This window comes from Aphis gossypii, unplaced genomic scaffold, assembly GCF_020184175.1.
Source record: "Aphis gossypii isolate Hap1 unplaced genomic scaffold, ASM2018417v2 Contig00365, whole genome shotgun sequence".
NCBI lineage: Eukaryota > Metazoa > Arthropoda > Insecta > Hemiptera > Aphididae > Aphis > Aphis gossypii.
Genome location: NW_026083079.1, coordinates 15144 through 41537, shown reverse-complemented (window position 1 = coordinate 41537; position 26394 = coordinate 15144). Strand labels below are relative to the sequence as shown.

At 28.0% G+C, this 26394-nt stretch overlaps 1 protein-coding gene and 1 pseudogene across 1 annotated transcript; both read right to left on the bottom strand.

Moving 5' to 3' along the window:
• Positions 1 to 22185: 22185 nt before the first annotated feature.
• On the bottom strand, positions 22186 to 22927 carry LOC126553882 (uncharacterized; annotated as a pseudogene).
• Positions 22928 to 23155: 228 nt separating this feature from the next.
• Positions 23156 to 24038, bottom strand: LOC126553886 (uncharacterized; the record flags this gene model as incomplete). The annotated part of the gene is made up of 2 exons (XM_050208997.1): positions 23943 to 24038; positions 23156 to 23491 (listed from the first exon to the last, which is right to left on the bottom strand). Coding segments are annotated over exons 1-2 (432 nt in total), but the record flags the coding sequence as incomplete, so codon positions are not given.
• Positions 24039 to 26394: the final 2356 nt, after the last annotated feature.

The following is a 26394-nucleotide window of genomic DNA, read 5'->3' as shown; positions in this document are numbered from 1 at the left end:
CGATTGTCACTTTTTCAAATATTGCATATTTAAACAAAAAATATTAGACAGGTATGATTTTAATAATTAAAATAAGGATTTAAGCCTAAAAAGGATCCAACAACACTGAGTGATGATAAATTAAATATTGCTATCTTGTGTATAATAGTGAATGTAGACAGTAGACTGCATGAAACCTGAAAACAGATGAGAAAAATAAATATATTGAGAAATTATATTCTAAGAGAACAGATTATATTTACTTGTTTCTAGACCATTCATAAATGGAAATTTTTTCATTCAACTTATTTTGCAACAGCTTGTGGATTGAAATACTCAAAACATAAACACTCCTTCAATGATTAGAACTGTGACTAGATATTATGATTCATACCTATCAAATAATAAACTTTATATAAATATTTTTGTCATTACTTCTGGTACTCGGCAGTACCAAATTTTTTTTACAATAACAAAGGTATTTCAAATATAAACAATCATACGTCTGGATATGACGACATACACTTAAGCATTAATTATATTATATTATATAAAAATTTATCAGCACCTACAATAATGTTTATATGTATAAAATATTAATTTTATTATTTCTATAGCTATTTATTGACAGAGAAATACATAAGTACTTTTATATGAGATGTTAATATTGAAGCCAATTAAAATCCAGAATCAATCTTAATAATTAAATGCATTAACTATTTAAATAATGTAGGTATTGATTTAAAAAATAATTTATTATAATATTTTTAATTGTTTGAGTTTATCTAATATAATTAGTAATTAATATTGAAAAATATAAATCAAATACAATATTACCTTAAAACATAAAGAAACAGTTTCTGTTATTTTTAAACCTGTTAAAATCATTAAGATTATTTTTTTAAGTTTATAGAATATAACTTGAATGTGTAATACATTAGTTTTCTAAGCTCAAAATGTCCATCCATCTTCTTAATGTGCCTACAATATATCTAATAACTACATAGATCTCTGTAAAATATTGAGGGACGCTCAAATAATTGGTATCAAACAGATAATGTAGTTGTGGATATTTTTCGTTTGCACTAACAATCATTATGTGGATAGTTAAACGAAATATTACAATGCACTTAAATAAAATACAAATAGATAATTAAATAACTAAGAAAATACTTACATTTCCAAATAATGGTTATACCACAGTATCTTTAAACTTTTAAACAACGTGTCAACGTATATTTGTTAGAACTTAGTACGTGTATTATATTATGGACTATGGAGAGATTAATAAGTTATAACCTAACTTTCTAGTTTCTATTATTATTGGTTTGTTACAAATCATAATGGTATGATGACAATATGTTCGGTATAATTATCGTGGTAATATTTATTTATAATATACTTTTAAAACAGATAATTATTACATGACATAGTGCGACATCTTGTGTTTTATAACGGTGAAGTAACTTAGAAATCCAACTTCACACACGTTGTTTAACGTACAGATTTAATACTTATTTCTGCAGCTATATCACAGACTCACGTAAAATCTGAAATTATTCGTCTACGAGGTCGACCTTTAATAATATTACCTGATGGAAGAATAAGATTAATGAATAATTATTCATATATAAAAACTAGAGATTTGTTACTAAAAATTTTTGAAAAGAAACCAGATCTTGAAAGTTATATTAAATGAATTACATTTAGCTATGAAATCAAAAACGTCGAACCTAACTACAAGCTTTTTAAAAAACTATCTTGATTTTAATAATCAAAATGCAATTATTTTACTATGGAATGGTAATTCAGATAAAAATATTTTACAAAGATTAGGTTTTAATACAAATATAATTTTGAATATGACTGCATACGATACTGATAATAATAGAGTATTTTATTTAAAATTAATTAATTTTAAAAGTAATGAAATTATATTAAACCATAAATTAGGTTATATAATTAAAATTGGTAGATTTTTATCGTTGAAGGAAATTCATGATTCAATTTGTAATCAAAACCATGATATACGAGGGCGTACCCAAAAGAAACCGAACTATTTTTGTACAAAGTTATTTATTTAATTTTTTTACAAAAAACATTTAATCTCCTTCAAAGTACTCTCCGTTGGAGTTAATGCACTTGTCCAATCTTTTGTTCCAATTTTTGAAGCATTTTTTAAACTCATCTTTTGTGATGCCTGCCAACGCCTCCGTCGTTTTTTTTTTTACTTCATCAATGTCCGCGAAACGCTTTCCTTTCGTGTCTCTTTTCATTCTTGGGAATAAAAAAAAGTCGCAGGGAGCCAGGTCGGGTGAATAGGGAGGATGGGACACAGTGGTCATACCATTTTTGGTCAAAAACCGCCGTAAAACGGCCTTGTTTTTGCTGCTCAGTCAGCAGTCGAGGAACAAATTTTGCAGCCACCCGTTTCATCCCCAAATGTTCACTTAAAATTCTCTATACTGAACTCTATGTCACACCAGATCTCTCCGCTACTTCTTCGATGGTTTGCCGTCGATCTTCCAGGATAATTTTGTGAATATTTTTTACATTTTTGTCGGTTCGCGACGTTGAAGGACGTCCAGAGCGAGCTTGATCTTCTATCGACATTTCACCACTTTTGAAACGAGAAAACCACTCAAATACTTGAGTTTTCCCTAAAGCATCACCTTTGTAAGTTTTTACAAAACTTTATTGTTTTCAACATCTCAAGGGTTTCTGTGCCCGTTTTCCCTAGCAGGAAGCAAAACTTGACAGCCGCGCGCTGTTCACGCAAATCAGCCATTACAAAAACGACGAGTACCCATATAACTTTAAAAAAACAAATTACACAAACGTAACGCAACCCTCTACGATAACGGCCGTTGGCATACTGAATGTTGAGAAGTATTCAAGTATGTCTATACGCCCTTGCCGGCAAAAAGGCGGTACTACTAAAACTCTGTCCCGCACAACATCAGTTCGGTTTCTTTTGGGTACGCCCTCGTAACTTATGTACCTACACGACGCAGTTAGTGATGTAAAATTAACGAAATGTATTTTCAACTACTTATGTATAAAAAACAATTATCAGTTTATATTAAGTAAAATAATAAAATAATATAAGTTCTTACAAAACACTAATAGTTCGCAATTAGTAACACGGTAATATTGAAAAATTAACCTCATCCGTTAAAAATAATTTCAATCGATTTTGATTTTAACAAATATTAACATGTCGATTTAATACTTAATTTCTACAGCTATATCGCAGACTTACGTTAAATCTAAAATTAAACGACATTGAGAACGACCTTTCATAATATCACTTGATGGATGAATAAGATTAATGAATATATATATAAACCAGAGATTTGATACTAAAAAAATTTTGAAAAAAAACCAGATCAACTTTAAGTTATAGCCTACTAAGTTAATTATTTATGAATAAAAAAGCAATATTATCAGTTCATATTAAGTAAAATAATAAAATTATATTGACTTATCTTTAATAACAATAGATCGTAATTAGTAACACAGTAATATTTTAAAAATTAACCTCGATCGTTCAATGGTCAACGCTATCGATTGTAATAATAATAAATAATGACTTAATAAGCATAAATGATTAATAAATTTTTTGTATTTAGTAGAAATAATTTATTTATTGTTATTTAATGGTAAATTTTATATTATTATTATTATTATTATTATTTATTTATTTTTAATTACAGTAAAATACAACGAAATGTAATATCAAAAAGAACACGTATGAACGTAATTGGAAGCGGACTTATTCAATTAAATCGGTTTAAAAAATGTTCAAAAACGTTTGTTTTAAAAAACGATTATAATTTCATAAACTTTAATCAATTTTTTGACTACGGTTTTGAAATGATTGTTTGTAAATTAAAAAAAATGACACAACAAACTAGTATTAAATTTAACTTATATCTCGACTGGGCGAGCGGAAAAAAAAACAAGGAAAAAAAATCCACGAAAAAAAAAACCAAAAAATAAAAACCAAATGAAAAAAAGACCACGAAAAAAAAAACCAAAAGAAAAAAAACCACGAAAATAAAAACCAAATTTTATATTTTGTTATCATTTTCTATAGGTATTCTGTCTTTTGTATAATAAAGAACAACAATTAATGAGTTGGTTAATAAATCAGAACTAAATGTTGAGCTATTTTGATACAAAATCTGACTTATTTAGACTGTCTAGACTCTAGATAATACAGATACACGTGCATCATTTTGTTATGTTTAATAATAATATTATATAATATAGGTATTACCAGCTAGAGAGTAGTGGCTAATGGCTATAGTTATTATTTAGTTTACTACCTACCTATTTAGTTGTGACACAGTGTAGATGTCTAATAAAACATCAATTTTAAAACATTTAAGTTTTAGTGATTAATTATGGAAATAAGAGAATCAAATAAAGGCAAAGACAAATTAGCGTTCAATGGCTATATGTACGTAATGAAGCATGCAGGAAAAAATTATTACACATGGAGATGTAATAAAAAGAGTTCTCTAAACTGTCCAGCTATTCTCCACACCTCAATAAACAAAACAGACCCCATTCTCAAAGTTCAACATGAACACCCTGCTGAACAATCAAAAATCGAGATTGCAAAAGCCATAAACAAAATTAAACAGACTGCTAAGTGTTCTGGAGCTAATCCGTCGCAGATGTATGCTGAAGCAGTATCACAATTAAATGCCAACACTAAAGCGAGGATGCCGATTGAAAATTCATTAAAACGAATCATACGAAACTACAGAAAAAAGAAAAATCCTATCGATCCAGCTTCACTAGAGGAACTTCAGATTTTGGTAAGTCCACTGGCATTAATAAGTGAAATTTAATTTAAAAAAAAGTCGGTAAGTGGGTACCGCTCTGCTGTACATTAGGAGGTGGGGTGGACCTCGGATTAGCGTAGGTTACATTTGAATGCAATGATAGGTATCATTGTATACGAAAAATTATATTTAAATATTGCCATGTATTCTAATTTGAAACAAATATTTTATTTTTCAATTAGGACGCATTTGCAAAAGGCATGGTTAATCAATTTTTCTAAAAACATTGCATGAAGTTATCATAATTCATAATACCTTATATTATCATAGATATGTTTGAGGATAAATCGTTATCGTTACGCGATTTCATACAAATTTAAAACTCAAACGCTCAAAACATTTTTTCTATAATGAGGCTTCAAATTGTCTCTATAGCTTTTTGAATCAAAACTTATGGAAAACTTAGTGTTGAATTTTTTAACGTTAGATATAAATACAAACAATTTTATGAATTTTGAACTACAAAATAATTTGCAAATATTCATGATTTTGACGAATTTTTGTCAAAATTTGAACTTCAAATGCTAATAAAAAAAAAATTGTGCCTATGTATTCTTATAATTTTTTAATCACTATAAGAATAACATATGATTAACTTTGTATAAAATTTACAAGTATTTTGATGGGCCAAAAAAATTGTATCGACACTTCAAAAAAAAATTTTCAGAAAAGTTGAAAATTTCAGTTGTCTATAAATAGCTCAAAAAAAGTTAAAATATTTTGAAATTTAAATCACGTAAAGAAAACGCGAATCTTAATAACTGGTAAAATTTTCAAGTATCTACGACTTATACTTTTTGAATAATAACAAATATCAAAAATCGTTTGAGGCTAAACTGTTATTTAACGCGGTTTTTGTAAAAATTTAAATTTCAAACACTTATAAAATTTTTTTGTCTGAATCCGGTAGAGTTTTTTTTACAGATATTTGAAGAAAAATGTATGGAAAACCTTGTACCGAATTTTCAAAACTGAGTTATAAAAGAAAAAATTTTTACGATTTTCCAACCACAAAATTACTTGCAAATTTTCTCGTTTTCGACAGATTTCGTAAAAATTTGAACTATAAACGCTTATAAAAAAAATTGGGAGTAACGATTTTTAATTTTTTTTTAGCTACAATAAAAACAACTCATAAGGAACCTTGTATTAAATTTTCAAAACTTTTTGGTCATCCAAAAATTTTTTATCGACACTTTAAAAAAAATTTCTCAAAAAAATCGAAAATTTCAGTGGTCTATAAAAAACACAAAAAAAGTAAAAAATTTTTGAAAATTTAACTGTATATAGATAACACTGACATTAACATTTGGTGAAAATTTCAAGTATTTTCAGTGATTAGTTTTTCAACCATACAAAAAAATCGATTTGGTCGAAAACTGGTTTTGCGTAAAAATTGCCGTTTTTCCGTCATTTTTTTTTTGTTTTTCTCGATTTTTTTGAAAACTGTTGGAAAATGTTAACTTCTTACCTGTATAATGCACCAAGGATATTCACTTTTCCATCGGAAACCACCCCCTAAGTTTGAAATTGAAGCATTATTTCGACTAGTTATGCTGTACACAGCCACATAAACAAAAAAAAAAAAGTCGGCAAGTGGGTACCGCTAAAATTTGAACTTCAAATGCTAATAAAAAAAAATTGTGCCTATGTATTCTTATCATTTTTTAATCACTATAAGAATATCATATGAGGAACTTTGTATACAATTTTCAAGTATTTTGATGGGGCTAAAAAAAATTTATCGACACTTCAAAAAAATTTTTTCAAAAAAATTGAAAATTTCAGTTGTCTATAAATAACTCAAAAAAACTCAAAATATTTTGAAAATTAAATCATGTAAAGAAAATGCCAAACTTAATAACTGGTAAAATTTTCAAGTATCTATGACTTACACTTTTTGAATAATAACAAATATTTAAAATCGTTTGAGGATAAATCGTTATTTAACGCAGTTTTGTAAAAATTTAAGTTTCAAACACTCATAAAAATTGTTTGTCTGAATCCGGTAGAGTTTTTTTTACAGATATTTGAAGAAAAATTTATGGAGAATCTTGTACCAAATTTTCAAAACTTAATAATAAAAGAAAAAATTTTTACGACTTTTCCAACCACAAAATTACTTGCAAATTTTCGCAATTTTGACATATTTCGTATAAATTCGAACTTTAAGCACTTAGAAAAAAAAATTGTGACAAACGATTTCGGATTTTTTTTTATCACTTTAAGAACAACTTATAAGAAACCTTGTATTAAATTTTCAAGATTTTCTGGTCAGCCAAAAAATTTTTATCGTTATTTAAAAAAAAATACTTAGAAAAATTGAAAATTTCAATTGTCTATAAATAGTTCAAGAAAAGTCAAAGTTCTTTGAAAATTTAACTGTGTATGGAGAACGCTAATATAAACATCTGGTGAAAATTTCAAGTATTTAAATCGATTAGTTTTTGAGTTATAGCAAAATAAAAAATTCGATTTTGACGAAAACTGGTTTTGCGTAAAAAATCCCATTTTTCCCTCATTTTTTTAGGGTTTTTCCCGATTCATTTAAAAAAATATTGAAAATTTTTAACTTTTGACCCCCCAAAGTATCAACTAGATTCAATTTCCTTTTCAAAGAGGGGCTGAGGTCAAAAATCGAAGCATTTTTACTGCTCCAAATGTTGTCGACAGACATAAAAAAAAAACACACATCATTGTAAAATCAATACATTCATCACTTCGTTCAGAATCTAAAAGTATCTAGATGAATTTTTTTAGATTAGTAAACTATTTATCTAAGATAAACGTTTAGATACCTTATAACTTTTTATCTAGATAAGATAAAATATGAGCAAAAAACTATCTGGATAAATATCTAGATAAGTCCGAACACTGGTTATATTATACTATTATATAATTATTCTTTCTAGTAAGACTTTTTACGTGCGATATGATCTCATAATTGCTTAGAATAAATTATTATTATTATTAATAATTAATAATATGAATATTATTACTACTATACTATTATTAGGTTTTTTTTTTTATTAATATCGAAGAGTTTTGCTAGTATTATAATGGTTAGGTAATTTATTTATACATTTAGTATTTATTGGTTGTCTATACTTGTATTATTATGCTATGTTTGGTTTATGATCGTTGTGATCGTATTATAAATAGAAAACATCAAAAAAATAATGAATATCTATTATTGTCTTGCGTTTATCATTTACCACATTTAATAGTTCTTCCAAACACCAGCGACACAGGCCATAGTCATAAACTCATAAATAATATTATTGTGTACTGCCGTACAGGGATTGACTTGGAAAATTATAATAATGAATAAAAAGAGTTTCTAATAAATGCATTGAATTAATGCCATTGATATAGTATTATAGTTTAATTCAGTTCGATCTTTCTTAAAGAAATATCGGTAATTTTGAAATAATAAATAATTCATAGTCAATTTGACCAGTTTCAGATTGTTTCTTCAATAAATGTTCTTTAATCATTATAATATTAAGTAGGTACCAAAACGTCCCAAACTAATATTCAATATGTAATCAAATTGTAAAACTATAGGCACCTAATCCACAAGGCTGGGCATTAACGAGTTAATAAGTTAAATTTAAGTTAAAAAGTTAAGTTACTTTTAACTAAGTTAATTAACGAGTTACTTTTTTTTTAGAAGTAACTTCTAACTTAACGAGTTACATTTTTTCCCAAGTTATTCAGTAACTAACGAGTTAATTAATTTTATTGGCACGGTAAGAAAATTTTTTTCCTAAACCACAGATTTAAAATAAATTCAATTTTGTACAAATTAGTTTTATAAAAAAAAATCTGAAATTTTAAATATATTAATTAATAATTATCATGACAAAATATTGCATATTCACAGAAAATATTATATAACTATATAGTATATTATAAACGGAAATGTTATAGGGGTAACCTCGTAATTAATAAAAGAAAAATATAACAATTATTTAGCCATTTAGGTACTCAGTATCCCGCCATACACGGTTGTAATGTTTGTAGACTCATTAGTCATTACTCATTACCCAATCATTATTATTAATATTATTACCTATTATTATTATTTTTGTTTTATTGAAAAATAGACAGTATGATCATCTACAGATAAGATTATAAATGTTTGATAAATTATCATGGTTTTATTATAATGATAGTTTAAGTATGAATGTTGAAAAGCTTAGTTCTTGGTTGCATTATTTTACTTTTGACATTCATATGATATACCAAATGGCAAATACACCTCACTAGTTACTAAGACTAGGTATGAGGTAACTATTGTCTACTAAAATGGTAAAATACAATAATGGTTTGATTAAATATTGTATTCTTACTATTAATTGATTATTTTATTATTTTACACAATATAACAATATATTTATATATTGTGTAACCAAGTAATTATATTCTAATAAATAATATTTAGTATAGTTGTGGATCATTTACGTCACCAAATACTTAACAATTATTTTATTATTTTATTGGATTTCATCATTGATTAAAGTATAATATAATAATATACAAATATCTAACTAACTAGTAACTTTTAACTTTAAACTTAACTTACTTTTTTCTATATTAACTTAACGAGTTAAAAAAAATAGTTAACTTGCCCAGCCTTGCTAATCCAGAGATGTATTTCAAGTTTTTTTGGCCCAGGGCTAATAATTAATCTGCAATATCAGACATCAGTATATCAGTAAACGTATAAATTACAATTTATAAAGAAAAATTGCTTAGATGAAACAGTCAATTAGAGTATATTATATAATTGTTATCATTGTTATCTAATTATATCTCAAGTTTGTAATATTTGGTTGACTCTTAAAATATAATCTATTTTAATGTTTTTTTTTTAGATTTTTGACACAAATTTTGGCACAAATGGCATACATTTAATGTTTGTCAATTAACCACTCCCTCACCTCTATCCACCCATCACCATAGAGTCAGTAATTTTTTAACTTTTAATTTGCCCCTTCTACCGAAAACTGAAATGACGCCACTACTTATTACTTATATATTTTATTAATTATAATAATTATAAAAGCATAATATACCAACGTAGTGTAGTCATATATTAACAATATACGCAAGATATTTATAAATTATAAATTATTATCAATCTATCGCGGACCGTCATAGGCGTGCGCAGGATTTTGAATCGGGTGCCGCATACATTTTTCACCAGCCCTACAAAACAATAAGCAGCCTACTTATTTCCCTCATTATGATTATATTATGTAGTACATATAAAGTAAAGCCAGGTTCACACTACACCGTGTCGTATTTAGATCTTCGCTATTTTAAAACGATATCATAACCGTTATATTGGGAATAATAGAAAAACGTACCGTCTACCCTCAGAAATATTGCCAATGAGTTCTACTCAGACTGCATTTTGTCTATGTCGTACGTGTCGTATTCACGAGTACGAATAAATGAGTCAAGCCACACTGACCATACTATAAGTAGGTACCTATCTATTTACGAAGGACGGGTAAAACCATGGTGTGTTGATACACCCTGGTAAAAACATAAGTATACGTTTTTGACGAACAGCGATATTATGATGGTCACACCCATCTGTGTTTAATCCGTATTAAATTAATATCAGATAATTTATTTTTGAACAACTAGACGCTATCTACCGATTATCTTTGACTAACCATATAATGATAAATAAATACACGAGATGGCTCAGATGGGCAACCTAATATAAGATGAAGGTTCTGAATTATTCTACTATGGCATACTTTTTCAAATCGGAGTGATAAATTTTAGAATATAATAGCAAGACATGTATTGTTCGATCTTTTTGACTGTCGGGTGTTGCGCTTTGTAACCATGATCATGTTCGCTGCGCGCCGTCAGCTATGTTGGCTAGACTGTCGTTAACGGCGTCTTGCCGCCGGCGAACCGGTGCGTTCGTTGTCCGTTTTGTTGTTCTGATCCGTTCGTTAAAGCGCACGCACATAGCTCGTCCGTGCCGCCTTCTTCTTTCGTTGTTCACGAAAAGCACGTTTTTCCTCTCGCCGTCGTTCAACGGTCATTGTTTGCGTTACGTGTTATTTTAATAGTGCTGTTGCTCCACTAGCCTACTGTTGCCGTACAGTTTGATCTACGTTGCTCTACGAGATCGGTGGTCGTTGCTTTCGACCCGCCCTACGCTCGGGTGCATACACACATAAACCACGTGTCAACTGGCTACTTCAACGTGTTGCTCCACACCGGTGTCCAGTTCGACCAAGGTTTCTCTCGTTCGACTGCTCGTTTGCAGAGTCAAGCAGCTCAGCCACCTCAAGACGTGCAGTCATTAGCAGCTCAACCATCTCAAGACGTGCAATCATTAGCAGCGGTGCAGGCCAGTCGGTGACCCCCCCTCTCCTTGTATTTTGTTTTAGCATTTATTATAATATTGTCTCGTGCGTGTATAGAATTAATACACGCAATTATTTGTATTATTAATTATAAATTTATAGTTCTTATTTTATTTGCCCTACCTACATTAATCCCAAGGACTGTGTGTCAGGCGACAACCGTCCATTAGGATCGCCGACGCAAACATGTATAAAACATTTTAGCATCATAAAACAATAATATTTACAATCCAAACTCACGAAAATAAAAGTAAAAAAAAGACTAGTCTACATAGAGAATAGAACACATGACAATATAACAAACCACGATTTAGTAAGTGGTCATTATATGAGAGTAAGTATATTACAATCAATCTTACTCTCTTTCCAATTCGCCATTGGACAATTTTTGGAAGCCATCAAATTATGGTGGCTCATAAAATAAAAGATCAGTAAAATAAAGTATCGTAGTACCACAGGTTTAGATAGACGGTCCCCTCTCCCCCGGGACGCATATTAACATTCCGCACATCAAATAAAACCCATAGGGAATACGGCATTCTTATTAGTCTGAAATATTTAGCGCCGAATTCAAATTTAAATTATGATTTATTACTATAATATATAGTTTATACTACTATATATTATTTACTATTTAATAAATTATACTTGATATATTATGTTTGATTATTTATTTAAAAAATATAAAATATATTGAATATATATTGAACTAGGAAAACAGTACATAAATGTAATAATAATTTTTTTTTTTATAATATATATATTAACTTTATATTATTTTGAATGATGTACATTAATGATGTAATGATTGTATACATTTCAAATTCAAATTATGATATATTGTATTGATGTATTATAGTTTAATTAAAGTAAATTAACTTATAAGTTCAATATACTTTTACTAGTGTAGTATTACATTAATTAATTTTATTAACATAATGACAAACAAAGTTAGTTGGAAATATAATGATTAATAATAATAAATATATTTTATATTTTTACTTATATTTGTTAATTTATATAGGTACCTAATATAAAAATTAAATATGAGAACCAACTCAAAAGGAAACTAAACACCTATGGTAGTAATACTTTAGTATAGGTTTGTGGAATTAGTTATAAGTTAATAACAATAATAATATGTTCATAATAATATAAAAATATTTATACATAATATACTTTTATTAATGTGATTTTGCATTAGTTACACAATTTTTAATGTTATGCAGTCAATTTACAAAAATTTAACAAATTCTCATAAGTTGATTCACCATACTTTATTATATTATTAGACAATTTCTGAGTAACATCATCTAATATGGATAAACAATCGTGTTTTTCTAAATTGGGATTGTGTTCTTTTTCAATCTACATACTTTCTGTTGAACTTTTTTTATTTGGATCTTGATGAATGTCGTGAGATATAGGTGACTGTGTATGAATTACTTCTGTAGGTAATAAGCCCTCATAAAATGTCTTATTTGGTACTTTTTCACCTAATGCCAGTTTTGCTATTAGGTATTTGTCTTCTATGGTTACTGGAGGAAAGTTAACTCCAATTTTATTAAAATATTTGTAAACTATATCTTGATGTTTACAAAATTTCCCATGTATTCCAACTTTACATGAACAAATACCAATAGTAGGTTCAACACAATACATAGCTGTTTATTTTCCTCACTTGGGATATAATACTCTTCATTTTCAACATATATTTCATCTTTTGAAGCATAGTCACAAAGTTTAATAACTTTTTCAAAATATTTACGTGCTGTGGGGTTTCTATCATTTGAAAATTCTTGAAATTTCCTTCTATAATAATCTTCTAATTTGGTGCAGTAAAAATCAACAATTGAAACAACATTATAAGCCTTAACTCTACACAGTACATTTTCTTTAAGTATTCTTACAGAAACTTCACTAAAATTGTTAGTGTGATGGAACACAGTCCGAAAAATCAAAAACCGCGAATAGATCGTCGTACCGCGGCCGTGCACTCTTGGTACCCTGGGATGGTCGGACGGTTATTACTATGTCCCCAAAAGGGCTGTGCACTCTAGATTAATTTTCATCGTATTCAAAATTTTCCGGGCTTTCGTAGTATGTAGGTTTAAGAGTGCGTCACCGACCGGAACACGGTCGGAAAAATCAAAAACCGTGAATCGATCGTCGTACCGCGGCCGTTAGGTTATAGATTCATTAGTTTTTTTTATACTTTATATAAATAGTATAATAATTAATAATTAATAATTAATTATATAAAAAAATTTTCTGTATACTTTGTTGTATTCTCGTTTTTTTTTGTGCATATTGCATGCATACTTTGCCAATTTTACTTCCTAAAACTTCCCATCCACAGTTATTACCATGACAAATTAGATAGGCATCATCACAGTCGTACTAGTTTTGGGCGTTGTTCGCATCTCCTTCACCTCCGGCCTATGTCGTAGTTCTCCACTTCTGATTGGTTGATTTTTTTCTTCATGTTATCATTATTATTATCGAAATTCGATTTTTTGTATTGAATTTTGTGTTCACAATAATTATTATGAATTATATTTATTTTATAATTTAACAGGCATTTAGGTAGTCCAATATAATATTAAATATCAACAACTAATGTATACTTTATAGGTAGGTACTATACTATATTTAATATTTATATTATAACTAATAAATTAAGAAGTAAATTTTTTTAATTTATTATTTTTACATGGTTTTTTGCCATAGAGAATTGTTGCATTTAAATTATTCAATCGAATAAACGTTCTTGTACGAACCAAACATTCCAATACCTCATCAGGAATATTCAGATACCCTATTTTAGGTTTTAGAACATTAATCAAATATGACATCACCCCAGATATTTTTGACAGTCCATCACCGTGAAGGTTTTTAAAGTGAGTTTCCATAACACACACTGCATCAACTAAATTATCTGAAGGGATTTTGAGGTCCCCTCTAGAATTTAAAGTAATCCAACTATGTGATTTAGAATTTTCAACATAATTTGAAATTAAATGAGGATATTTATGTGAAAATCTGTCAGCTACATATCCAGCGACGTATTGTGCGGCTTGCTTTTCCACTCTGGAAAACGAATCTTCGGCATTAACCTAAAGAAGAAAAATATATTCAATCAGCTTTCAGATGTAATGTAGTAATGGAATGGTGGGTAAGGTATAAAAATAATTTTGATTCAGTTAAATTAATATGTTTGTGCAAATATATTCTTACAGACATTTCAAAATGTTGTAATAAATCTAGACTTTCGTTAGGCATTAGTGCAAGATTTTCTCCAAGTTCTGATTGATTGGCAGTTTCATCAAATAAATCTTCATTATTTTGTAGAAAATCTCCAGTCAAGCAAATATTTTCATCTAGAAGATATTTGTCTGTACCATCCTCTGTATTTTTGTTTGATGAGAATACACTGGTTGAGTGCTTGCCCAAAATGTACAAACGAAGACTGAAAGTATATTAAATTATTAATTTGATTGAAATCAAATCAATAGATTTAGGCAAACCAGTATTTAAAATCTAGAGCTGTTATGAAGTTACTGGCACTTCCCGTCATTCCTTTTATATAACTGAATGCATTCTCTAATATATCCTGGTTCAATTTTCTTGATGTCATATAAGAAATGTCATATTTTTCTTTCATGTCTTCATATAACTTCATTAAAGAGTTGTTAGAAGCAATAATTCCTAGATGATAATGTAATATAAAATTATATTTTTTTCCCATACAAATAAAACAAAAGTATATAGGTACCTGAATAATTTTATTTTTTAAATTTTTAAATAAATAATTAATAATTTTTTTTTAAATCACTCACCTTTTTGGAAAGGCAGTAATTTACTAGATAGTTTACCATTTATATTCACCCTCATAGCTAAACAGAATGCATTCATTTTCATTAAAAGCTCATTTTGCTTTTCAATATCAAGTCCATAACTAGGTAACCCTTTATCATACTTATGTTGAGTATTATGCAAATCAAACCAGTCATTTACTAATTTAATACATTCGGCGGCCTATAATTAATAGTGGACATTTGATGATTTTCTGAAAACATAATATAAAAATAGTATGAATATATTACATCTTTGTAATTGAAAGAATCTAATAAACCAATTCCTCCGCAATAAGTAATTGCATTAGCCACAGTATTTGAAAAAAATTGTGCAGCTAGTTTTACATTCATTCTTGATGTGCCCTCAACAAGTATATGGCGTTCGCTCAATTTGTATGCTAGTTTATAGTCACCGTTACTTAGTGACAATAGCTCTTTAATTATATTTTTCCCTACATATTTACCATTCGGTAGCACAACACCTCTGAAAAGTTAAAAATAAATTTGAATATTAATATCAATAATATTCTATTCTGTTAAAATAAGTAAAATAATGTATTACTTATCAAGAAAATGATTTCTTAACAACTTGAGTGTATGAGGAACATCAGCAAATGTGTATATGTTATTTCCAGTTATTGGATGAAGAAATGATGTTTTATGGATGGATATGTCCAAATCTTTCCATAATCCCATGTTTTTAGAACCCATGTCACTAACCATTGCAACCACATTATAACCAATCTCATTAAGTTTACTTATAATTTCAAATAATAAGCTTTTAACCATGGCTGTATCAAAATTGTAGAAAACTGGCTGTTTCCAGTTTGCAAATAGACCTAAGTATTTTATATTTATAATATATAAGTGAATAATTTGTTTAAAGGGCTAATTAATAATATTGAAACGCCTACCTCTAACCATAACTGTTTGCACACATCTGAAAGGTCCTAACATTTTTTGGTATTTACGGTCATAGCAAATTTGCTTTGAGATATAAGTTTCATCAAAGGACAATACACATACTCTACCTCTTTCAGTTGTTCACCTAAATGTATTTAAAATTAGATGTACCATAGACATATCATAAAAAATTTATATTTAATTTGCACCTTTTGCTTTCATTAGTTGTAATACATTTGTTAAAATACCAGGTTGGACTTCAAATGTTGTTACCCAACGCTGAAGGGTTGAAATGGCTATAGTAAAATTAAAAATATTCTACTTATTTACGAAACATTATTTAATTAATATATATTTAATTTATTACATAATTTATATTAACCTGGTAAAGGAAAATTATGTTTCAATAAATACTTATATCCTTTGGAACTGGCACTCTTCAGAGAAATAGCTGAAGCTATATCTTCAGGCTGCCATTTTGGACACTTGAGTCTAGAATGAAGGAGCAATTGGATTTGTGTTGAAGTAAACAAATCTGATAATATTTTACTGAAACATCTTTCAAATCTTAACTCTTCTTGGTTCATTTCATTTTTATAATAATCAATTTGTGCTTTTAACTGAAGGTTTATTAGAAGCAACTTTTGGTTTTTATTTCTTAATGTATCAATTGTATCCCTTAAACTGAATATTTCACTACAAATTTAATATTATGATAAACTTATGTCTTAAATGTAATATATTGTTAAGCTGTTGATTTCAAAAAATATATACTAATGTTTAGGAAGAGTCTTGGTTACAAGTTGCAAGCTAACCATATTGTATTAACTAAACAAACATAGAATAACATATAAAATAACACATTTCTTTGTCCAACGTACCAACTCATTTTATTGATTATAAAATTAATAATTTTTACAATATCTTATTTATTAAAGGTTTGGTTAGTTAATTTTTTTACAAAAAAGTTACTATAATATTATTACAATTTTGATTATGAAACTAAAGACATTTAACTAACAATACACCAAAATAACAAATTATTTTTTTTAATGAGCAAATACTTCTACACATATAACTATAATAAAAACACACATAATAATATAATAATTAATTGAAAATTTGAATTGTTATGAAATTAAATTAAATTGTAAGTAATTTGCAACATTTCTAATAAGGAAGTACTTGACAGACTGATAGCATAAATCTAACATAAATAAAAATATAAGTACATGTATTACTTTTCTACCAATTCATTGGAATTTGGTTCAATTAGTGGTTGAACTCCCAACTCTATAGATTCATCTGAGCTAAATAGTTTAGTACAACATTTTATAGGAAATCTGCACACAATTTTTAAATTAATAAGTATTTAATTAGTTTTAATTAGTATATTACAAATTTATAGTCAACATAGATACAGTTATACTTAAAATAAATACCTCTCTGTAGAATCTTCAACTAAAAAAGTACCTACAGGACTTTTAATGAGTGTTAAATCTGTGTCATTGTTACTGGTATTCAATAATTTATCCATTATGTTTTCAGTGAAACATTTATATGCTTTTCTTTAATATAAACCAATAAAAATGATATTAAATTAATTTAAATGGTAAATTATAATAAAATGTATTTATATATTTTTACAAAAAAATTCATACACTGAAAATTTTCCTGATGGAGTTACTATTTTTACAGAATTTTGAGGATCATTGACTTCTATAATAGGAGCACTGAACAAAATATAATTGTAAGAATGTTGAATAAAAGTATTCTAGTTTAGTATATAATTACTTAGGAATATCATCACTTTTAAGTTGACGCTTCTTCTGAAATTTTCCTTTATATTGGTCGATATTGAAATGCAGTGAACAAACAACAGCTAATTTTAAGATAAAATAAATTAGTTGCAATAATAAATTTATAAATTAAATAAAAACCTGAATCATATTTGATGTTTTTCGTTGATCCACATTGTTGTTTCCATATTTCGCGCATTTGAGTGTCCCTCGGAAACCTATGTAAAATCACGGTGGGGTTCCGACTGTAATTTTTACGAAAATTAGCACCACTCATACAGTTTTCAAAAATACACAAGGGCATTTTTCCAAAAACTTTGTCTACTTGTTCAGCATAAAAGGAAAAAAACACAATAGCTGCAGCCTGTAGCACAGAATAAATTCGGTAACAATTCACGAATTATAATGATGAAATACATTTTCTTAGATGTACAATTAATTGATAAACTGATAACATTTGGTATTTACGCGGCAATAATAATGTCAGCCAATAAGAAGTGGTGAACTACGATGTAGGCAAAGTGAAGTGATATTTGAGCGGGGGCTGCGTATCGCTAAACTGTGATGATACCTATCTAATTTGTCATGGTTATTACTATGTTTAAGGTGATTTTCATGGCGCCATCTTGTGGTTAACGGCAATATAGATGGCATGCGCCCGGATTATAATAATAAGCAACCGTGCTTACAAGGTTTCTTATCACTAGATTTTGGTACCCTAGCTTTGGTACCCCAACTTCACACGCGTAATGATACCTATCATTGCATTAGAATTTAACCTACCCTAGTCTGAGGTCAACCCCACCCCCTAATGTACAGCAGAACGGTACCCATCTCCCGCTTTTTTTTACTTTGTTTCTATTGGTGTAGACAAGCATCTCTCAGATAGGTTTTAACCCTGAAAACTCTTTTTATCTCTCTTACTGCTACCTGAAGCTCCTTCTCACCCATAGGTTGAGCTTCTGCATTAAGTGGTAACAATAAAAGTCGTCCTTCTAGTTTCCTAATTTTAAATCGGTCTAGGCTATTTGATATAGCACCGAAAATGACTACCATGCTTGTCTTGCTCACCAATGAAAACTCGAAATCCATTATTATGAATTGATGTGTCTCTTTTTTGTATAATTTAAACAATTTTATTTTATACTGGTCTCATTTTTTAAATTTTTCTATAGTGTATGGCGATTGTCTTTGTATCGTCATTATACACAAAACCTTAAATTATTCAATAGGTCACTTATACGTTATTTTTCTCATTTACTTAAACATAAGGTTAATTTACTAATTCTACTTAATATTGTCTGTTTTATCTTAATTATTACTTCTATATACGTGTCTTGTAGTATTTAAAAATTGTATTTATATTTTTGTTGTTTTTTTTTTTTTTATAAATCACTTTCTTTTATTACATTTAATTCTATACCCTGCTCCTGTATTAAATTTCCTATATATTTGTATCTGTGTCGGTTTACACATTTAAAATTATAGAGTACGCCTATCGTTACTAACATTATAGTCACTATTAAGGTACTCATCACTACACTTATTACAAAATTATAATATTGTACTTTAGATTTATTACTTCCCGAATTTGACAGAGGTGGAGTATCAGTTGCGTTAGTAATTAAGTACTTTGTTCCATTGTCACTTTTTATTCTATCATTCATTGTGTCGAGGTGATCAAAATTGTCTGCATTTATTGTGTTATTATCGGTTATTTCTTTCATTATAATTGTTTTGTTTGTTGTTGTAGTTGTTGGCGATTTGTATTTGTTTAGTTTCGTGATATATGGTTCTTTTGTATGCATAAAATTTAATTGTTTAATTCGATCGGACATTTCTATTAGTTTATTATTATCGACTCCTACTGTTTTCAATTGTATATCACATGTTTTTATAAGTGTACATTTTGTTGAATTTTTATTTAATACGATAATTGTTGGTCTTATAGCAAATACGCATCCTATGGTTAAAGTAACGTAAGTGTCATTTTCATCGTTTAGAGTTATGTTTTCGGTTGTGCCCCAAGTCGTTTTTTAATTTTTTATAGTTCGATACTGTTATCGTTTAGTCTGTAAAATATTATTGTTGCTTCATCGCACAATACTCCCCTCAATATCAGCGATTAACCTATAATTTATCAATTATTACTTTATATTATTTTATTATTTTATTACTTAATATACTTTATGTCTATGTTTATTATTATTTTATCTTATTTATTAATTCTTGTTTCTGTATTAAAATATTTTTATTTTTCATTATCGGATCAGCTATTGGTATGGATATTATTCCGTTCGTGGTTTAAATGTAAAACATATTTTATTTTTATTTAATTTTACGAGTGTCATCATTTATTGTTAATATATTATTCGCAACATCTATTATCGCGTTATTCTGTAACAGGAAGTGGTGATCTAGAATTCCATCGTATTGGAAATTCTTTATCGATCACATGCAATTCTGCTTTTATTTTATTATTATTTAATATTAATATTATTGTAATTTTACCCATGGTAGTTACTATTTTATCGTTAATGCCTTTTTAAATTTATTTTTCCTTTTTCGTTTACTAATGTTTCGCCTGTTAATTTATTTATTTATATTAAATTGATTTCACTACCGATATCTAAAAGAAGATCTATTGTATTTTTTTTAAAACTAGGTGATTGTAATGTAACGTGATTTTTACTAATTACTGATACGATTGTGAAACATCGTTGAGTGACAACTCCTCCGTTACGGCCGTTATCTGGTTGATCGAACGGACGCCGTTCCCGTTCGACACTTGACCATTTCTCGTCCAATTTACATTATTACGTTCATCCCGTTGCTTACTATAACAGCTAACACTATCGTGTCCTATCTTATTGTAATAACTACACGTTATCGGCTTTACGTTACTGTTATAATAATTATTATTATTATATTGACTATTATTATAACGATTAAAATTATTAAAATAATTCGGATTTTGTCTATTCTGACCACGGTTAAAATTTTGCTTATAATCAAAGTTTTGTCCGTTTGGATTATTTCCCTGATAATTATTTGTATTTCCGTTCTGATTTATTTTATTTTCATTATTCTGTAATTCTTTATTAAAGCTAAATTCTATTTCTAACTGTCTAACCATTTGCATTGCCAGTTCCAACGTTTCTGGATTCCTAGCCCGTAATATCGTTTGTAAATCCATTTTTAACCCATTTATATAAATTTCTAAGGCCTGATCCTTCAGAGTTTGCCTTAAAATTCTCGCCTCTTCTGGTGTTTTATTTGCTAAAGTTGCATTACATAAATTATAAATTATAACTAAATAAATTCAGTACAACAAATTTGAATCAATCAAATCATCAAGAGAAAAATATAAATAAAATGTTTAGGATACAAACACAATTTTTTTTTTTATAATAAAACCAATGAACTGAAAAGCAAAAATTCATAAGCTTCAATTTTTTTGAAAAGTAAAACCAAGATAATTTTAAGTATTTATTAGCAAAAATTAAGAAAATATTACACGTCTTCATACTACATTACAAAAGCTAAGTTAAACATGCAATACTTTGGCCAATTTCTTTTTCTTTTGTGCTATATTTTCTTTCCTATTATCTTGTACTGAGAAATGTCACAAGCGCATGACTAGATAATTAGTAATAATAGACATTAGAATATTATTTTTATGAAGTATACATGGAAATGTAAATTTATGTTTCTCATAAATATCTTCTATAACTAAATCAAAATCATGCTTTTTCCAACAATATTTTGTGAATGATTGTTCTACACTACTTAATAAATAAAATAAATGAATATTAGGATGGGTAAAGCCATCTTTAGTTTTTAAGACAACAAGTTCAGCTACTGGTACATCGACATAAGTGCTAGAAGATTTTAAAGCATTCAGGCAGTGTAAGCATGTATTGTTTTTAGACAACTTTTTTGAAATATACCCACATGCATAATACACTATGCAATCTAGTGCTGTGGAACTATTGTAGTTGTGATCTTCAAATATAGTATCAGCTTCTCATTGGCCATCTTTAACTAGCATATCGATCTTTGATTGCAAAGAATTTAGTTTAATTGTCCTAACACCTTCTTCATTACCTTGGAAAATTTCTGAAACCGAAAATTTTGGCGCATGCTTATCCTATATTAAGCAATTACGAATTACCGACAAAATATCGCGAAACCATTATATTGCATGAAATAAATATCGCCAGTATATATATCGCCAGCATGAAATAAAGCAGTAATTTAATTATAAATAAATAATATACTTCAAGCATATAATATTATTAGATTAATATATAGTAGAATTGATAAAAATGATAAAAATATGTATTATTTAATAAAATTGATATATATAATAAATAGGTACCTATGTATATTAATGGAAATATATATTCAATGAAATACCTTGAAGATAATCTTCAAACTCTCGATTATGATAATCTGCTACTACTTTCTTTACTCGTTCAGCCCAACTGACTGTCTTGTTTTTTTTATTTGGCGCGCATTTGGATTTCCTACTATATTTTGTCTTATTTTCATTTCCGTTAGATTTTGTTGATGGCTCAAACCATTTATAAATTTATAGATTGAAGGATGTTGAGCAGAAAGTAAATGAGCAAATCCGTTGTTAAATCATTCACATATATTGTTTGTTTTATCCCAGTCACTTTGTATTGCCTCATATACATTTCATAACGGAGGATATCTTCGCCCTCGTTTTTTAATACCAATCCAAGTCTCCTCAAAGTATGTTAGGAAAGGAAAAATAATTTGATTATTTTCAACAAAAAAATCTAATTTTAATATTTTTTCATAAGCATCACAAACATCTGATGTGGTATAAAAGCCAGAGAAGCAAAATAACGAATTTTCGAAGAGAAAATTATATTTTCCTTGTGCAACTTTTGCATTTCTGAAATTGTTTGTATTTTTTTCCAAATAGCTTTCATTAGATGAAAGTAGCAACCCCGTTGTTTTGTAGATGGAAAACACTTATTGTATGATTTTCTAGAAGCTATTTCAAAATCTGTCATGATAGATTCTGGTTCGAACTCTCCAAGTTCATCGGCTAGAAAATTAAACAAAATATCGTAAACTTGTTCTGTTCTGTGAGTCATTATACTGTATATCAATAGGAATATGGATCCGTCATTTAATTTTCCGTGAATTACAAAAAACCGATTAAAAAGTGGCGGAGCAGATTTAAATGTTCCATCCGCATACCATTGTGAACATTTTTTTAATATTTTCAAATTATCCTCAGTACAAAATACTAAAACACTCATGTTTTTACTTTCAGAGTCAAAATATAAAAATTTTTCTTTTTTATCTGTTATTTGATATATATCAGGAATTGTTAGTTCTTCTACACAATTAGGGCGTAAAGTTGGAAATTGCTTCTTCCGTACTCGTTGAATTGTTCTTTTTAAGGAGTCAATTTTTGGAATATAAGAAATTATTTCACGAGGTAGTTCTTTTGAAGCTGAAGCTAAAACCGACGCTGAAGTACTAGAAGAAGTTATTGCATTTTCTTTTATTTCTGAGATAAATTGGATTGCAGTCAATCTGGATGCCTCTGGTAAATGAGTGTGATTGTCAGAGTCCCAAACAACGTTATTTGATTGTGTATGACACCTTCCACGGCATTTTTTACTGGCATATTGACTGCACTTCCAAATAATCTGAAATTAATAAATAATTGTAAATAAATGTGGCAACACACAAATAAAAATAAAAATAAAAACTGATATAATAATAATTAAAGACCGGATTTTGCATAAAATGCATGTTGCTATTATACATGCAGTCAATTAGTGTCCACAAATTATTACAAATTCATTAAATATCAACATTTTATAGTGCATATTTGTTATATGTATTATACATCTTACATTTTGTTTATAAAAATTTTAATAAAATCAATAAATAACTATCACTGCAAAATTAAAATTAAAATTTTAAATACATATAAATCCGGTCTTTATAATTAACGGACAACACAGATTATTCTAACACGGACCACCCCGGCTCGAAAACGACGGACGACTAATTACGGCGGCCGTGTTATTCCGGGTACCCACTATTATAGACACGACCATAGAATGTTATAAACAGTAATATTATTTATCTTACCTTGGAATCAGCACCATCTTTTTCTTTTGTAAAAGTATATCCGTTATGAACTAATACATTTTTGCCTTTTGCAGTTTTTAAAAAATTCAACTCCATTTAAAATTAAAATAAATAAAAAAAACTCTGTAAAACTGTAAAATCGTCAGTCACAGTGACACAGTGACAGTACAAAGTATTACTAAATAGAAATTATAAAATGAAAAACCAGTATACTTCAATGCATTGCTAGCTAAAAGGTGAATACGATTAGATAAGATTAAGTCAAATGCAATTTACAGATGCGATAATAATGTACGGACGATGTATTATTTTTTTACGATAAATGGTTTCACGATATTCTAGTTGCGATATTTTGGTCACGCGATATTTTACCGGCGATATTTTGTAGGGGTACCAGCAATTACCATATTTTGGCCGGCTTTATTAAGGAGTATAATGATAGAATTCTGTAAAGATGTAAAAAGGTAGGACCAGTCGGATGGTCATTAGGTCCAGCGGTTTGGCGAATCATTCCAAAGAATTTCTGAAAGATATGTACAATTTCACCCAAGTATTAATTAATTATTATTTAAGTCTATAATATAAGGATTTAAACTACTTTTAAAGGGTCTTGATTCATTTTCCCAGTGAGCACGTAATCGAATCCACATTCGGATAGTACATAATATGTTGTTAACTCAATTGTTGATCTTAAAGTTACTCTTAATCCTTCGGCTGTCGTCATAGTTAAAAATTCATTTTGATGAATGTGTTGATTATGTACACAATTTTCCTAATTGTTCAACCATATCTCTGCATCTTCCATTATCTACAATTAAAGATATAGTTAAATAAATAAAATATACTATCACTACCTAATTGTATTAATTTACTTTTAAATCATGACCAAATTCTTTTACGCCTTCGTCTATTCATCGCATCAAACAAATTATTTAAGAGCACAGTAAATAATTGTTGAGTATCTTCACTATTTTCCAAACTTGAAACCTTCCTCTGTCGATAAAATTCGATCCCACAAGCCATGGAGTGACTGAATACCTAAAATTAATAAACAATTTAGACACACAATATTAATGATATGGCCTTTTAAATATTTTTGTATACCTTCTTATGTAAAACACACCATACCATTTTACATTAAATTTACAGTACGTATTAAACATTTTTCTAACTAAAAGATACATGCTGTTATAAAATACATTTTTCTGAAGATTATCATATCATTGTTATTTTACAAAAATATTGAATTTATTTTTATTTGTATTGCTGGCCGCTATTATTTATTTTACCTATCATTGTTGATTGTGAATTATTTATTTTATGTTTATTAATTAAATCGTTTTAATTAAGACATGGTACTTAAATGTTCTTTTGCTGTGTTCAATTCAACTTCTAACTTTTTTATCCTAAATTTAGCTCTTAACACACTTTTTTTGATTTTATGCTTGTCTTTTCTTAATGCGATAATTTCCTGTTTTTTTGATGATAACGTATTTTTTTTGCCATCTGTCATTCGTTTTTTTTTCATGCGGAATACACTATTCAATTGAAGGCAATACAAACAACTCATTTTTTTTGTTCATTGCTATTTAATAAATAAAGGCAATTATTGTTTCTCAAACGCTGATTTAGTCCTATACTTGTCAAGTTATTCTGAATATCTGGATATATATCTTCTAATGGGCCACCAATACAAAAATTATAACCATCGAGTAAATGTATCAAATCTGTTATATTTGTAACTAATGGTAAACAGGGTATAGGGATACCAAATTGTTCTAAATCAAATAATTTGTTGTGTATCTTACAAGTAATGATCATATCTTTTCCAAACCTTATCTGTTTTTCAACTAAGACTCCAAAACTGATATCATTATATGGTGACACAAAATAATATCTAACAAAACGATATTTTTTCACCATTTTTTTTTTGTATTCCCACCTTCTGGAAGGGTAACTATAGTAGGGTTTTCAAATATTTTCTTAAACATTACTTCAGGAAAATATTTAGAGTTTGGTGAAAGTATGATTGGAGTAGGCTCAACAAAGACTTCTTTGATCTTTAATAATATTATGAATAAATAATATTTTACTATAACAAAAATCTCAAGTTATTTGATAGTAAATCGTTATTTTATAAATAAATTTTGGATTTTTTTTTTTTTTTGTAATTGGCCAACGCTCAACTTATTTTATATTTATTGTTAGCTTAAGTTATGGAAATTCTTGTATTCAATTTTCAAATCTTAGCTACTTAAATATACAATATTTTTTATAAATTTTTAACTGATTCCTTATGTAACATTTAACAATTACATATTAACATCAAGACGAGTCATTTTCCTCATATTTCCTAAAGATTTCAATATGTAAGTCTTATAAGTACTTATCATTACTCTTACAAACTTAAAATATTTAATACATTTTTACATTTTTTACTACAAAATAATTT